This window comes from Centruroides vittatus, unplaced genomic scaffold, assembly GCF_030686945.1.
Source record: "Centruroides vittatus isolate TY-2023 unplaced genomic scaffold, ASM3068694v2 contig_747, whole genome shotgun sequence".
In the NCBI taxonomy this organism is placed as follows: Eukaryota; Metazoa; Arthropoda; class Arachnida; order Scorpiones; family Buthidae; genus Centruroides; species Centruroides vittatus.
This window is the reverse complement of record NW_027122483.1, coordinates 546,086-563,636: the sequence shown is the minus strand read 5'-3', so window position 1 is coordinate 563,636 and position 17,551 is coordinate 546,086. Positions and strand designations below refer to the sequence as shown.

Here is a 17,551-nt window from a genome sequence, read left to right as displayed (position 1 = left end):
GGATGAGAACATGAGAGAGACACAAATAAAGACATCTTAAGGCCCACAAAACAGTAATGTTTAAAGAGGAAGAGCTATTATAGAGAAATAATTTAAAAAGTATTGATAAAATTAAAATACCAAATTAATATTAATTTAATTCAATATATACTTGCATATTTATAAATATTAATAACCTGTATTAGAGCAGATTGATTTAAATTTTGATAATCGATACTTTCAAACATTTTCTGCCTTTAGCGCAAAAAATTACAAGAAACTTATGCTTTAAACTTTATTATTTGACCAAGTTTAAATATTTATAAAGTTCGTATTGGGCAAATATTAATATTTGCCCAATACGAACATTATAAATATTAATATTTGCCCACGGATATATTATTTCTTTTATAATTAGATTTCTGGGAGGAGTTTTCAAAATTTCTGATAGTATTTTTCATTAAAAAGTCATTGAAACAATAAATTTTTAATCTTGTTGAAAGTATGTGTAAAATTTTGCTATAATAAAATAAAAAATGATAAAACAACATAATTTATTTTAACATTATAATACAATATAAAAATGCTATTTTCTCTTTTTTAACTTCTTTCCTTGTTTTTCTGATAAATTATTTACGAAATTACTCTCTACTTCATATATAAAAGGATCAGCTTTGGTTTTGCTGTTATCCTTACTGGAATTGGCATTCTGTTTGTTAAACAGAGTTTTAATTTGAAACTTTTTCTCCCATTCCTGCCAGTACCTGCTTTTATTCTGCGCATCAAATAACTTTAATATTCCCCACGGTTCGGATTGTTTGGTCCCATCACTTTTTTCCAACTGCCAAAGAGCCGATCCCATGGCTTCCGTCAGATTATTTAACTCTTCTGAACTTACATTTTTACTCACATTTAATCCTAATTCTATAGGATTATGAATGTAGAGACTGCTGTAATCTGGTTTAGAAGTTATTTGACCTTTCAATAATGATAAAGCATTCTTCTTGAAATCGAATGTAGCATAATATGCAAAAAACTCTTTTAGCAGTGTATCTGTAATATAAAAAAGACATCAGTTTATAAATAATAATCACAGATCAAGTGTAACAAAAAAACAATTCATGATATTTAAAGTGAGTGTGGCAAAATGATATATTTCATAAATTAAAAAAGATAGAAATATTTACTTTAGAGGCATATAAAACAAAATAGAATATAAAAAGAAAGTTCTACACTTAGAATAGAACCACTATACCTAAGTTCACATACCCATAATTTTATCATTAACAACAACAATAACAACAACAACTGCTGCTGCTGCTAATAAGTCGTTAATTGTTTTGTTGTTTTGTAAATGAAAACTCTCTTCTGGATTTTAAGTCAGTCAAATTACAATGTTATCATTTTATTGTACTCAAAAGAATGTTTTCTTTAACCTTTCAGCAGTGGGAGAGTCAGGTATGGTTCTATCCCTTAGTAGTGGAGAATATACCTGGAAAATTTTTAAAGTATTGTTTTACGCAATTTTTCTCATTTCTGTTTCGGAAAAAGTATTTGTACAGTTATGTCTAGTAAAGAAAAGTCTTTTTTTTATTGTTACATAATTCATTTTTTATGTGAATTTTTTTTGCGGTAGTTTTTGGCTAGTTTTTGGCAATACCCCCAAAAGAATTTAGCAGATTATACGTCCCTCACCACTGCCACATGATCACCCTCAACGTATATATACGTCCCTCACTGCTGAGTGGTTAACATTTAATTAACAACTAGTCTTGTTAAATCTGATTAATTTTATATTTTATTCAGTTTAACCAGCATGCCGGTAACCCCAGGGTTGCCAGTATGCTAGTGTCTCTCTTTTATGTAGTATGCCGGCCATTCCATGAAAATAGAGTAATATTAAAGATATTTGTTTATATGTTTTTATGTGTAATCACTTACCAAGGTTACAGGGGTCTGATTTGGAAATTTTAAAATGATCTGTATTAGGATCCTCTGAAGAATTCTTCTTTTCAACTAGAAACAAAATTGAATTAAGCATTAAATTTCTGGTAGTTAATACTCTAAAAAACATATAAACTAAACAAAAGCAACAAATTTGTGTGACATAATCACAATAAATTTATTTTTACGATTAATAATATATTTATAATTAATTAAATAAATAGTCATTAATAAATTTTTAACCATACTTTAATTTAAACTAAGCTTTCCACATCTGGTATCAATTTTAATACTGTCTTTCTCGGTACATCATACTTCTCTTGACAGCAATCAAGTTACCGACTAACTCCGTTCTTGAAAAAATTTCTCAACTAAAATCACTTGACTTCCAGTCTAACTCAGAAGCACATATAAATATATATGAACTTCTGGGTTGGACTGGAAATCAGTTGGGGCCTCCAGCCCCTAAGGTTTCCATACCTGATCATAGTCTTCATCTATATAACTCCCACAATGAGATTAATGACACAAAGCAATTTGGACAGTGTAAAATCAAATTAAATTGCATATTTTATACACTGTTTAAATAATATTCCTACCATTACAACTAATAAAAATCATATGAAATGAGACAACCATAAATTGATACTAGTAATGCATTGATTTAAAAATAATGTAAAATGTTTCATGTTTTTGCGGGTTATCTCTATGCATGTAAAACTCTGGAGAATTATGCAAATTCATGCCAAACTTTACATTACATATAACACTCTACATATTTTAAAACCAAACCAATGATAAAGCTAGCTTGTGGATGTGTTATCATTAAAAAAAATTATTAAAAGATACATTTTGCATCAACTACGATGAAATAGATAGAGTAAAGAATTAAAATTACTTTTTCACTACAATTATTTTTAAATATTCTATTCCTGTACACTATTTTTTGTTAAAAATTTTTAATAATAATTTATAAATATTATATTATGTAAGATAATATATAAAATATGAACTCACTTAAACTTTTAAGCTGATTCATTGATGGTAAATGCAGTTGAGAGTGCTTTTGAAGAAAAAATATAACCATGAGGAGAAGAGAAAAGTTAGTGATTTGTGCATTAGGAACATCCGAAGTCAATTTGCATCTACTTGCCCACCTTCTGATTGTATACACTAATGGTCTAACATGAGGATCCAATTCTCCATAAGTGAAGAGAAATTCGGCCATGTCAATTGCATTTCTATAAAATTTTAAAATTGTTTTAACAGAACTGACTTCGATAAATCTTAAACTAAAATGAAAAATACTCAAAATAAATGCTATCAAAATATAATAAATAAGAAAAATAATAAAATTGCCTTATATATATAATATTTTAAATTAATTTACATATATCTAATATGACAAGATTGTCAAATTAAATACAGTGGACCCTCGTTATAATGCTGCTCGCTATACCGCGCACTCGGTTATAGTATGGGCAATGTTCATGACGCGATAAGCTCAAACATGTTTATACAGGTCCATGCAGCATTAGTGAGTAGCGCATTTTATTGTTACTGTGTATTGAGTAATTGTATTGAGTTCCTGAATGTATTTTGAAGTGTTTAATTATTGTATGCATGATGAGTAAAAGAAAAGCTTACAGTGTGAAAGAAAAGTTTGACAATATTGCTAAAGTAAAGAGGTGAACCGCCTTACACTGCGCCGCTCGGTATAATGCGGTTCACCGTATAACGCGGGTGTTGTTTCCCACCCGACATGCGCGTTATATCGGGGTCCACTGTATATGTAAAATAATTTTAAATGATACAATTTTAAATTACTATAATTATGTTAATTATTGTCTGAGAAGTACCCATCTCTCATTTGCATTCAAATTACTTGTCTACCTCTAGGAAATGCCATACATAAACATGGCAATTCCACAACGAAAACAACTTTTGTGTTCTGCAGTTCACAAAGTTGGATTCACTCGTCATTGTGCAACATGAATTATCTGTAGGAATTGTAGAATTGTGACTGCAGCAAAAGGATTGACAACAGATATGCTGTAGCAAGTGTAGGAAGAATTTGAGTATCGATTGGATGTGCACTGTGTGACACAAGGTATACACTGAGAAACTGAAATGAGCAAATACAAAACTTTGACAGTTTCCCAACATTTCAATGCACATTACAATGTTCTTAAATAATAATTAACATAATCACCATGATATAACATGGTAGCATTCTTTTTGGAAGACCTGTATTTTAAAAGAGCTATTATAAATAAACAAATAAATTCTGATATAAAAATTATACATGCTTCATTAATTTCCTGACTGATCAATTAATTTATTCATCATTTTAAAACTTATAGTAAGTTTTTATATCAATATTCATACTTTATTTTGCTTTATTATGATTTGAATATCTTTAATTTAAAATAAGAGTCATCTGAAATTTGATATACAGGGTTTGTCAAATAAGTATCGGGACTGAAGCCATAAAAGAAAATTTATTCAAGACATATGTACAGTAAGTTAATAATCTTCAAAATATGACCCTTCTGCATATTGATGCAGAAGGGTCATATTTCTGCTTTTCCAGTCTCAATATGCCCCCTAAAAGTCGGTAACCGCAAGATTGTTCAGGCACCCCATTGAAGCTGCTTGGACCACTTCAACCACCCCAAAACAATGTCCTTTCAGTCACCTTTTGATCCGAGGAAACAAAATGAAGTCGGTGGAATCACATCTGGACTGTAAGGTGGTTGGGGCAGCATTGACACATTGTGTTTGGCCAGTGCCTCCATCACAATTAGCAATGTGTGACTGGATGCATTGCCATGATGGAGCATCCAGGTATTGGTGATCTCCCTTCAGACTCAGTGGACCCTAATCCTCAAATGTTCAAGCACTTCAGCATGAAATTTACTGTTCACTGTTTGTCCAGTAGGCACAAATTCCTTGTAGACCACACCTTTTGCATCAAAGATGACAATAAGCATTGATTTCACTCTTGATTTGCTCATGTGGATCTTTTTTGCTCGAGGAGAGGTGATTGTGTGCCACTCAGCACACTTTGCGTTTTGGTCTCCAGATAGTACTCGAAGATCCAAGTTTCATCACTGGTTATCACTCTGTCCAAAAGATTTGGATATGTCTCCAAACATTTGAACAGTTCATGACAAATCATCAAATGGCATTCCTTCTGCTCACCTGACAAAACCTATGGCACGAACTTTGTGCACACCATCCACATTTGTAAATCAAGTCACAATTAAATGCACGGTGGATTTTGCTAAATTTGACTCCTGTGCTATCAAACAAACACTTAAACGGCAATAGTTGTAAGCCTCACAAATTTGATGGCAAAATGCTGCTCGATGGTTCACTGCATCTTGACTCTCGATGCAAACACTAAACACACTTTTGTTTCTGACGTGATCTACACACTCCAAAGGCTCAGAGACAACTGAGCCGAGTCTCGCAGCTTATGTGACATCCCCCCACCATTGATCCCACCCATAGAGACCAACATCCACCACTTCCCATTGGCAGGAAAAAATCAGTCCCGATACTTATTGGACGAACTCTGTATGTGTTAAATGTTTAAAAAGTGAGACTTTACTTGTTACTCATTGATAAATCGCACCAGATTCCGGTTATCTCATGCTGAAATTTCAATATTGGAACACGAGCTTTCAGTATTCGCACCATATGAGACACACCAGGAACAAATATTTGTAAGAGGTCGGCAAATGTTTCTAGAGTACGCTGTAACTGTGCTCTATCATTTGTCAACATCGGTTTAGGAAGAAAACATAGCGGGGTCTTTGTTTCTCTCTAAAAGTTAATTGAAACTATTAAGTAAATAATCGTTATTAGCAAAAGTAAATGTAATTGATAGGAATCAAACCTGTTCGTCGCATAATTGTAAATTGATATCCAAGTCACCGGAATAGCAACCAAATCCATTCACAGCAGAACCAAATGGCAAGCATAAAGCGTGAGGAAATAATCCACTTATGCAATCTTCTATTAATGAACATACAAAAAACCTCAGTCTGATATCTAGTTCTGAAAGCTGTTCACACCTTTTTAATTCTAACATTTGATGCGTAATCTGTAACATTTTATAAAATCCAGTTAAAAATTTTTATGTTGAAACTAAACATCCGAGCAATTTAAAAAGTTTAATTGTTTTAACTTACATCATTTGCATCTAATAGCGTCTTCGTAATTATGTTTACTGAAGGAGCAGATGATATATCGCAAGGTATCGCTAAACTATTTTCCTTATCTACACTTCTATTATTAAATTTTAAAATCCTAGAATAAACTGGTATCGCCTCTGTTTGTAGATATTTACACTCGTCTAATAAAAGCCTCATGTGAGTTGGATTTTCACATTCAATCAGAAAATATTCCTGTACAAATACACATTCAGAAATGATTCTTAAATTATTTTGTATAAAAATTAAAACTCTTTTAATATTGAAAATTAAAATGAATAAAGTAACCTTTTCAGAACTTGTTTTTTGATACAATATCTTCTTAGGTTTGGTAAATTTTTCTATTTGTTGACATAAATAAAACAAAGAATAATATGATTTAACTTCAACCATGATGCTCGAACGTGCTCGTTGTCTATGCTCTAAAAGCATGTTGTTATAACTTTTTCCTTCGGAATGAAGAAGTTCTGGTGATTCTGTCGACAATGACGAACACACTATAATGGGTAAAAAAATTAATGCATTGTTTTTAAGAAATATTACTATGGGAAATCCTCGTTAGTTTGAAATTAAAGGGATAAAATAATTGCGACTTTGAATTATTCAGTTTCGAATTATCCAAGATTTACACATTTCTGTACAGTGTGACAAAAGCAAAGACAAAATATACAAAACACTATTTTCATTAATTAATAATAATAATATAAATAAACAGAAGATACACAGGACATGTTCAGTGAGACGTTCCCAGATTGCCAGATAGGTTTTATAAAAAGTAAAGCAGAATTTCCCATAATGTAACCCAAATTATATTTAAAGTGTGCCCCAAAAAATAGTTAAGTTATCCAAATCAGGAAACCTAGAGCCTTAAAATTACTCAATCTTGAGCCTGATCTTGCAATCCTGAACACCAGCCATATTTTATCAGATAAGAGATAAAAGAGTAGTCCATGTATAAAGTGACACTTGTAAATGTGCTACTGTCAGAGCAAAGCAATATTGACAAAATTAGAGTTGATTTTGGTCTATTGTTTTCTTATAGCATGGAGGCACTTTGATCTAAACCAGGGCTTCTTAAACTTCTTTTATTCATGACCCTATTTATGATTGTGATTCTTTTCATGACCCCCCAAATATAAAATAAAGATATATAAATATTTTGCAATATACATATATATTGAAGATATATACAAATTTGCAAAAACAATAATGGTGTACTACCACAGTTCACTCTTGTGTCACAATGGAACAGAGACAACTGAATACACTGAAAAGCAACAACACTACACTAGTTCACACTACAATCAGTGTTGCTGAATCGTTGTCTCGCTGCACCAGAAGTGACACAAAGTGCAACTCACGAAATCTATGACACAAAGCATGCCATTTTCAAACTCTCACAAATTATTTTCAATAGTCTGCATTGAAATCTCGTAACCCCAAGATTTCACTAAGCGACCCCAAATGGAGTTGCGACCCATAGTTTAAGAAGCCCCGATTGAAACCAATGTTTTCCAAAGTGGTTCCTATGAACCCCTGTGAGTCCTTGAAACGGACCCCATCCGCTGATGGGGTCTGTTGCAAATTAAAATTAATTTGGGGGTGCGTCGATAACGCAGGGGGTTCGCAAACAATATAATAACAAGCAAAATAATTGTGGCCCATTTTCATTAATATGAAAGTTAATAAATAAATAGCAATAAATAAATTGGTAGTGGTTTTTATGTCCTGACATAAACATTTGTTCTGCAATTAAAGTTATGCTGAAAAAGTAAAAATAATGAGTTCATTTCATTTTATCATCAAATACAGGTTATTTATTAAAAATTCTTATCAAAAACAATATTAAAAATAGAAAGAAACCTGTTAACTGTGTTTTACTTAAAATTTACGCATCGATTAAGTACTTAATAGTTATTTTTATGTAATAAATGTAATTTTTAATTTTAACTAGATTAAATTTAAATGTAGAACAAGTACTTTTCAATTAAATTATATAGTTTATTTTATATAATTTTATTATTTGTTTTTTATAATCATCTATAGTTTTTAATATATGAATAATTTTATTATTCTAACTATTAAAACTATTTAATGACTAAAAATATATAAATAATTGTGATTTATTTTCAACAAAAATATGTTTTCCTAAAAAAATTCAATAGATATAATAAATAACTTATTAATTTTTGTATTTTTGTAATGTAATTTACACTATATTATACCAGTTTATCAAAAACGGACGAGATTTAGCTAAGAATTTCAATATATACTTTAAATATCAAAACGTTTTATTTAAATTTTTATTTTTATGTCACTATTCAAGACATTAAAGTTCAATTTGTAATTTTGCTATTATGTAGTCATGTAGAGTTATTTCACTTGGGGATTCATGATCAGGTTGTTGCTATTAGAAGGGTCTGTAGGCATAATAAGTTTGGAAACCATTGATCTAAACAAATGAGTTAACATGTGCATCGCAGTTTGAACAAAATTTTCACTTCAGATTACAAAGTAGTCGTACTTCGAACTAACCGAATTTCTTAACATGGAAATTTCTATATTCCCAGCCAGGGATATAGAAATTTACATGTTAAGTTATAAACTATCCGAGTTCAAATTAACAAGGATTTCCTGTATAACCGTCCTTTTAGATAACATATATTTTGTATCAAAATATTATTTTAGGTGAATGTATTTTTGAATAACTGCACACGAATATTCTAGTATTTGAATATTTTTATCTAAAATGTTCAAATACTAAGGAGAGATATACATAAATTTGACTTACAAGGGGACAATATAACATTGAGATCCCAAATTTTGATCAAGTTTGATGAGGTTATAGTGCATTCCCAATGACTGAGATGTGCCAAGAATTAGTGCACAATATTCAAAATCAATTTTTTGTATTTTTACATATTTATTGTATTTACGTATTTAGTTACTTATTTGTTTTATTTTATTTTAGCTAGTTATTTATTCATGTATTTTATATATATATACAGGGTGGGCCAACGAAAACGAAACAGCAGTGTTCGTGTTCGTCCAAGCAAATCGCTCGGACAGGTCGATTTTATTCTCGAGGGGACATCTTATGCAATAAAGTTTTTGCGAATCTGAATATTAACTAAACAAACATTTTTTTCGAAATAAATGTTTGTTTAGTTAATACAAAATAAATGAGCTTTTAAAATTTTTGTTATCTGTTGTACTCAGAATCGCAAAAACTTTATTGCAAAAGATGTCCCCTCGAGAATAAAATCGACCTGTCCGAGCGATTTGCTTGGACGAACACGAACACTCTGCTGTTTCGTTTTCGTTGGCCCACCCTGTATATTAGTATAATTAAGTACCATTATAGCTTCTATTTATTTATATACGAGCCTATTTTTTCATCTGTATGGTAGTAATTATTTTTAAAACTATATTTTATTAACTCTAGTAGCCAGTTATCTATGTCTAGATTGCATAGGCTTTTTTCAATGAGTTCCCATTTTACTGATGGGTACATAGAAAATACGTCCAAAGTTAGTAACCTATATGTTGGTCTCATTTTTACTCCCATCAATAAAATGGGAACTCATTGAAAAAAGCCTATGCAATCTAGACATACATAACTGGCTACTAGAGTTAATAAAATATAGTTTTAAAAATAATTACTACCATATAGATCAGGCCTGGCCAACCCGCGGCCCACGGACAACACGTGGCCCGTCACGTTAAATTGCATGGCCCGCTAAGCAATATTATATGTTTATTAAAACTTTTGTTTGCCATTATGTGTATACCAAAACAATTAAATAAATGAAAATTTCCTGTGTCATTGTTATAATGCGCAAGTGCGAGTACAAACCCTTGGTATAACAATAAAATCTTACTCATTTTGTACTTATTTTACTATTTTAAAAGCATGTTTGCCTAAATTGTGGCCCACCGTAATGTTACGCGTGATCAAAGTGGCCCGCGAAACAATTTGGGTTGGCCAGGCCTGATATAGATAAAAAATATATAGACAAAGAAATGGTATTAGAATGGGAACAATAATCGGACCAAAACTTGCCGAAATATGCATGACAGAAATAGATAAAAAACTAGCAAACTTAAATGGAATAGTATTTATGGCTAGATATGTGGATGATATCGTAATAATATATGACAAGGCAATAACCAATGAAAATAACAGCACTATCAAAGATATGGAACAGAACATCTAAGGCAGAAGATAGAGAAAAACAAAAAAATGAACAAATAAATACTTTTATTTTGAACAATTACCCAAACAGATTATTAAAAAAAAATGGTTAACAGAATTTATAAAAAACAGACTCAATGTTAAAAATAAGAAAGAATATTACATATATGTCATTTTCCTACATTAAAGATACATATGAAAAATATAGAAATGTTTTTAGAAAAAATGATATTATACTAGCAGCCAAACTAAAAAATAAAATTAAAAACAACATCAATATCAATAAAATTAAAAATAACGAAAAACTAGACAAAGCAGGAGTGGTATATGAGATAAAATGTACGTGCAATAAACCAGCAATCTACATAGGAGAAACAGGAAGGCAACTCAGAACCGGAATAAATGAACATGAAGCAGCAATTAGACTTAAATATAACCAAGCACCACAGACTAATCACTGCAGCAAGTTTGAATGTACAATCAATATCAAAAGTGTAAAAATAATCCACAAAGAGAAAGACAGTTATTTACGTAAATTCAAAGAACACTTCGCAATCGTTAATAAAAACAAAACCATAAACTTAAATAATGACACAGCAATTGACAACGTATGGGAGGAAATAGGAAGGGCTAAAAAGCAAGTAAACCAAGTTAGAAATGCCTTAATGAACAAAACATCAACACTACATAACTGAATGTCTAAACATAAAAAAGGTTAGTTCACTATAATGTTAATAATTCAAAATAATGTAATTTGTAATAACTCTTGTAACTTGTAATAATCCTATTGCAATAATTACCGTAATAAATATGTTTTTCTACCACTTGTAGAAATGTACCAAATGTACCACCTGATGAGGGGTGCAAGTTACACCAAAATCTTGCACCCGAAATGCATAGTAAAATAAAGGATAACGAAGCATAACACCCAGTAGTTTTGTCTCTGATGAAATGCAGTACAGATAAAATAACAACAGTTGAATTTTTTGTTCTTAACTGTGAAGTTTTATCAATTATTTTTTAAAGAATCTTTTTTAAAGAAACTGATTTTTAAACAAGCAAGAATAGTGTTTAAAATTTTTCTCTCTTTACTAAAAGAAGCTAAGAACATTTATTTAACATGAAGTGTAATGCCAATATAGTTGTTTTCTAATATATTTAGTGTGAAAGCTATATTCGCATTGGCATAATAATGTCACGAACAATATAATGCTACCAGTCGATACACCAGGCAAAAGATCCGGTGGGACAACATCTGACATCACTCAAAAGTTTGCCACCGATTCATTGCTTCTTGGTCTTTCGGCAAACCATCAAAGGACGACAGTGCGAAGCATGCCTCTGGATAATAAGTGCAAACACACTAAGCAGCAGCAGTCAATTACATGTTCACTAAACAGTTTCATTCAAAAGCTACACGAAAAGGAATGCAACAGTGTACATGAAAACGATTGTCTCCATTCACAAAAACAATACAGACTGCAGTTCCTATAACAAGTTAATAAAGTGTTATTGGCTAAATTGTTTCATAGACACAGACATGGATTAAAAGTTGATGCTACTTGGTACGTCACAAACATTAAATTGTTGATTGTTTGCTACAATAAGTTTCTTCCTAGAAAACGATTGATAAGAATCTTTAAAAAACATAGAACCAATTGTTGGATGTATATAAGCAAATCAGAAGTGATGGAAAGACACCGCATGGTCACGTGGTTTCTTTCTGTTCGTATATTATGTATGGCCTACAACGTAAAGAAGGATAACAGAAATAACGTTTGTATAATAGATAGAGATATAAATGTTTATATACAGTAACAAAGCACTTTAATTGTGTAAAATGTATATAAATAAAGCATTAAACTTACTAAACTTTTGCACGTGATTCCACAATTCAATGTGTTTATACCTATGAGACTTCGATGCATTACACCTTCCATAAACGGTGCAATTCCATAAATTCCTCCAACATTTATGCATTTTTAAGTTCATTACCGGCAATCCAACACTCGATAAACACTTAATTATAACAAATACCAGAGGAAAAACTTTCGAACTTATAAAACTTTAACTTCTAGTACTAAGACCGACACTACAACAAACCAGAACTGACCCATGCTTTTCGTTTAAGTGTTGCCAGTTGGGGAAATAATTTTACAAATGTCAATTGAAACATTTTAAACAATAACAAATAAATATTAACTTTAGTTAAGTAAAAATTAAAATTTATATAATATTAATTATAACTTTTTTCAATATAAAAATGTAATATATTTTGTTTTAGATTTTTTTTTTTCAAATGACTTCGGCAAAGTCTGAAGACCTTCCTCGAAATATTCTTGATCGAACATGAAATACGTAAAAAATATAATACATAATATATTCCAATTAGGTTACCACCTTTTGGATTCCCGAGACACGGGCAAAGATAATAATGCATACATAACTAGAGGTTCGTAACTAGCCGGATGGCCGAGCGGCCAAGGTTAGCAGCCTGCCGCCCTGGGGGACCCGGGATCGAATCCGGACGGGTCGAGAGTTCCCCAGGAATTTTTCGGGGGGGGGCTCCGTCCGGATGTATCGGTCCCCGTCCCTCACCACCCGGCCGCCCCATTGTGGGCCTGACCGAACCCATAATGGGCTTGCTATAAGAGGCCGTCTTAGTGCCCACTGGGCGGAAAGAGTTACAAAAAAAAAAAAAAAAAAAAAAGAGGTTCGTAACAGGAAGGGTACGGAGCGGCAAACCCTGAATTTAATGCGTTGCAGACGAAAAATTTTCAAGGAATGTCTTGTGACACCTCCCAGACAAGGTTTTCTTTATGATACGGTTAAGAAACACTAGCTTTTTTTTAAACTCTTTCCGCCCTGTGGGCACTAAGAGGGCCTCTTTTAGAAGGCCCCTCATGGGTTCGGCCAGGCCCACAATGGAACGAACGGACCACCTCCGAAAAATTCCTCGGGATAAATCGACCCGGATTCGATCCCGGGTCCCCCAGAGAGGTAGGCTGCCATCTTGACAGCTCGGCCATCCGGCCAAGAAACACTAGCTGGGTGCTTCACTAACGTTGCCTAATTGTGGTATTTGTAAATACAGCAATTGGACTAATACCGAGATCACTCAGGCGAGGATTTCGCCAACAAATTTTATCGAAATATTACTAAATCCCGAGATAATAAGAACAGGATAAGTGAATTGAATAATCTAGGCACTAGCGCTGGTAGAAAGTTCTTTTAGATGTTACTTAATTGAATATTTCGGAAAGACGTGATGCGCGCTTAGATACAAAACATGTCGGGCATCAAGAAATGAAAGCGACAAGACGTTATTTCTCATCGAGAGACAGAGTATTTTATATAATTAATCCAAAAGTATAATGACGTGTGCCAGTTAATGTCCTATGCCACCAATCACCGAGAAAATTCTTTTTAATCGGCAGTTTACTCCCTTCTCAAATCCCATTGAAACTGATGCAGATTTTAATGCCCCTGTTGAAAGAAAATTTGTTTATATCAAATTATACTTGTTGAAAACTAAGGAGCAATAAAGCAGTTAATTATAATAAATGAAAATTTAAAAGGAAAGTTACAAAAATATCACTACATCACCACAAAAAATAGTAAGATGTAATTAATGGTGTAGCTACGTGTTAGTGTTGCTCTCGTTTTTTTTCATAGAACCACCTCCATGCATACGAAATGTTAGCAGCATCCTTTGCGTTAATACAATTGCCGGCCAGGCCGGCTTTGTATATTTCTAATGCTTCCAGGTTGCAACGGTGCTCAACCTGACCTGACATTTTCACCAATTTGGCCTTAGATTATCCCTCGCTATTCCTGTGCGAGAACTGGTTTTATTTTATTTCTACCCTTCTTTCTAGTTTGGGGTAAAAAATATAATTTGGCGCATTGGCTACTTTTTTGGCTACATATTATTTATAAATATATTATTGGAATAAAATGGTGTTTCGGAATAAAATTGGTTTTTTCTTAACTAGAGACCCAAATTAAACAAATGATTGTTTTTTTTTTTTTGTAATAAATGTATGTTAGTCTCTTTTATAATTAATGAATTTATCTATTTCTAAGCAAAACATATGTGTTCTATTTAATGGAATAGAATACATAATAGAATTTGAACATGTGTATTTTATTTAAACAGTGTAGAATATGAGGTTAGACATGACGTTAATCTATTTTCCAAAGTATAGGCAGGATTGAAGCGTTCACTACGGGCAGTGCCATAACTAGGCAGATGCGACAGGTGCACCCACACATGGCTCACTTGGAAGGGGTGGAGCCAAAATGCATGTATTTGTTTTATTGTTTTCCCAAACCTAATTAAAATTAAGGGGCATAAATGCAAATTCTTACACAGAACAATGGCTAGTTACGGCACTGACCACGGGTCCTCCAGACACCAACATGGACCGTTATCAGTGCGAAACTGAATCTGGATTTGTCACCGTAGACGATCCGATTCCATTCCACTGCGGTCAAATCCCGTCAAGATCCACACCACTCCAAACGGAGGAGACGGTGGGTAGTGTCAATGGCAGCATACGTAACGGCTACAGTGGTACCAAATGTTCCTTGCCCAGGCGCCTCGAAACGGTACAGACAGAGGGTCCTCTAATGATCTGAGAACCCGAACTTTAACGAAAATCTTTTTCCGATTTCATCATACATGTTTTTGACAACAAACGTTGTCGACAATCTTTTATTATCTGAGAACATCTCGATTTACATTTTCTCGACGGCGAAAGCGGCCTTTTCTTGTAATCCGTTAACCTCTCGGCCGTGCGTTACCGATTTAAACCCCTGTATTATTGTGTATTACATTATAGTATTTGATTTGTATAACTTCAAAGGTTATTTTACTTAACACCGAGTGACCAATCTAACGCATTTTGAAAATTTTTTATTTCTCTACTGCACACAATGTAAGAAATTTTTAAAATGTGTTAGATTGGGTACTTTATGTGACAAAGATAACCTTGTAAATATAAATCCAACACTATAATGTAATACAATAGAAAGGTTAGAAGTACAAAATAATGTAATAACTCATTCGGTATTACCATTCACAACACTGTACTAAACATATTTTCGTGAAAGTACTGTACGTAAAGCATAACTACCGGAAACGTAATAATACGAAAGAGGAAGCGCGCCATCCACGTAAATAAATGAAGTAATTTCATTGGATTCGAAACTGAAAATACCATCTGCAATGTCATACTTTTGGATTAATTAACCGATAGGAGGAGAAATAGCGCTAAACTCACAACTCTACGTAGAGTTTAGCTATAAAAAACGCATGGAAAACTGCAGTGAAAGCATATTTCGGCGAACAACAAACCGAAAGCAAGATGAAAAACATCCTCCTTCTCGTGGTTCTTTTCGGTAAGTTAACAATTTTCTATAATATTTATGTTTCTAAATTGATAGGCTTAATCTAATATTTTGTTTTCAATGCTTATACTTCGATTTGCTAGTCTTGTCTCCTTATATTGTAAGTGAAATTTTTAAATGTTACTTGTTGAAGACAAGTTAAATGAATTAAAATTATATTATTCGTCGTTTTAAATGTTCTGTAAAGTTTGTTATTAATTAGTTGGTCAAATTTTTTAATTTGACAGAAATAACTTTCGTTAATTATACTTTAGTTATTTTATTTATTTTAGGAATTGCCACCGTAAACAACGGCGAAGCGTCGAAGAAAGAAATAAAGGAAGATGTTTCATTGGATGAGGAGAAGAAAGCCGAACTCTCAGTTGATGATGATTCGAGACAACTTTTCGGAGGGTCAAATGATGGCCTAAAGGATTTCATAGACAATCATAGCGGAGATTTCAATGCACTTTTAACCAACTTTATACAGGATATTTTCTTTCGGGTTAGTTTAATGTATTTTTAAGGATTGTTATCATTTTTGTTGCAAATATTTACTTTATTACTTGATATTGTTATTGTTAAAAACCCATAAATTAAGTACAGATTTATGTATTTTAAGTTATATATCTCGTTTTGTTTTTTTCTTTTCCTAGTTAAGACCTAATTTGCCTAGTTTGCAGAAACGCTTTAATAACCTTGAAGTCTTGAACCCGAAAGTTTCTGATGATACAGTTGAACTTAATGAGCTATTATTTGGTAAAAGTGGCCGCGAGCAATGACGGATTAAGGGGTACGCCGAGTATGCCTGGCCATACGGCGGCACGCTTCCAGGGGCGGCAATAGAAGAAAAATTTTTTTTGTTATATCTGGAGAAACTATTTTATGTTTGAATCTTCTGTTTTAAATTTTATCGATGCACTGTAATAATAAAAATTGTGACAGAGACCAAAATATTTTTATTACAAAGAATAAAACAGTAAATATAATAATAAATGAGCTCGAAATTAAATACAATGAGACACCAAGTTTTCCTCCCGATTAATTTCGAACACTTATTTGAACACAGTATAACGAAAAAATTGAGAATTTAGTGGTTATTCTTCTTTTTGAAATGTTTGTTCATAATTTATATTCATTTTCCAAATATTACGAAAATTTAATAAATAATTAAATACAAGGTAATAAATTGTACTTTATATTTGTAAATTTTCCTCAACCTTAACAAAAATTAAGTAAAAAGTAAACTTTTAAGAAATTTGTGAGATTTCCTGAATTAAAAAACAGCTGGGATTACTGGGATCCCGTTAGAAAAACCGGTTAATGTTACCTATGGTTCCAAGATGGCTGCTCGTCTCTGATTCCAGCAAATAGAAGAAAGGAAACAGTGGGAACGCACGTTCTAACCTAACCTAACCTATTTTAATAAATTACCATAATTATTACCAACAAAATTATTAGAATAGGTTAGGTTAGGTTTTTTTTTTTTTTTTTAACTCTTTCCGCCCTGTAGGCACTAAGAGGGCCTCTTATAGAAGGCCCATTATGGGTTCGGCCAGGCCCACAATGGGGCGACCGGGTGGTGAGGGACGGGGCTCGACATATTCGAACGGACCACCCCCCGAAAAATTCCTGGGAATTATTCGACCCGTTCGGATTCGATCCCGGGTCCACCAGAGCGGTAGGCTGCCACCTTGACCGGTTAGGTTAGGTTAGGATGTGTTTCCCCACTGTTTCCTTGCTGGAATCAGACGAGCCGCCATCTTGAAACCATAGATAACATTAACCGAAAAACCTTAGTACACACAGGGCATAAAGAGTT

The 17,551-nt window shown here is 32.6% G+C and overlaps 1 protein-coding gene across 1 annotated transcript; it reads right to left on the bottom strand.

The window, feature by feature from the left end:
* Positions 1-516: 516 nt before the first annotated feature.
* On the bottom strand, positions 517-12,451 carry LOC136981171 (poly(A) RNA polymerase, mitochondrial-like). The gene is made up of 8 exons (XM_067277451.1): positions 12,207-12,451; positions 6,432-6,640; positions 6,123-6,338; positions 5,828-6,034; positions 5,540-5,754; positions 2,941-3,164; positions 1,921-1,995; positions 517-1,032 (listed from the first exon to the last, which is right to left on the bottom strand). The coding sequence occupies exons 1-8, from the start codon at positions 12,328-12,330 to the stop codon at positions 566-568; spliced, it is 1,737 nt and encodes a 578-aa protein (XP_067133552.1). The 5' UTR covers positions 12,331-12,451; the 3' UTR covers positions 517-565.
* Positions 12,452-17,551: the final 5,100 nt, after the last annotated feature.

Excerpts from the sequence above, each read along its gene's own strand:
- LOC136981171 (XM_067277451.1), bottom strand. The coding sequence starts at position 12,330 with ATGAACTTAAAAATGCATAAATGTTGGAGGAATTTATGGAATTGCACC. Across the intron at positions 6,641-12,206 it reads GAATCACGTGCAAAAGTTTA|TGTGTTCGTCATTGTCGACA; the intron begins GTAAGTTTAATG and ends TACCCATTATAG. Across the intron at positions 6,035-6,122 it reads CGCTATTAGATGCAAATGAT|ATTACGCATCAAATGTTAGA; the intron begins GTAAGTTAAAAC and ends AAAATGTTACAG.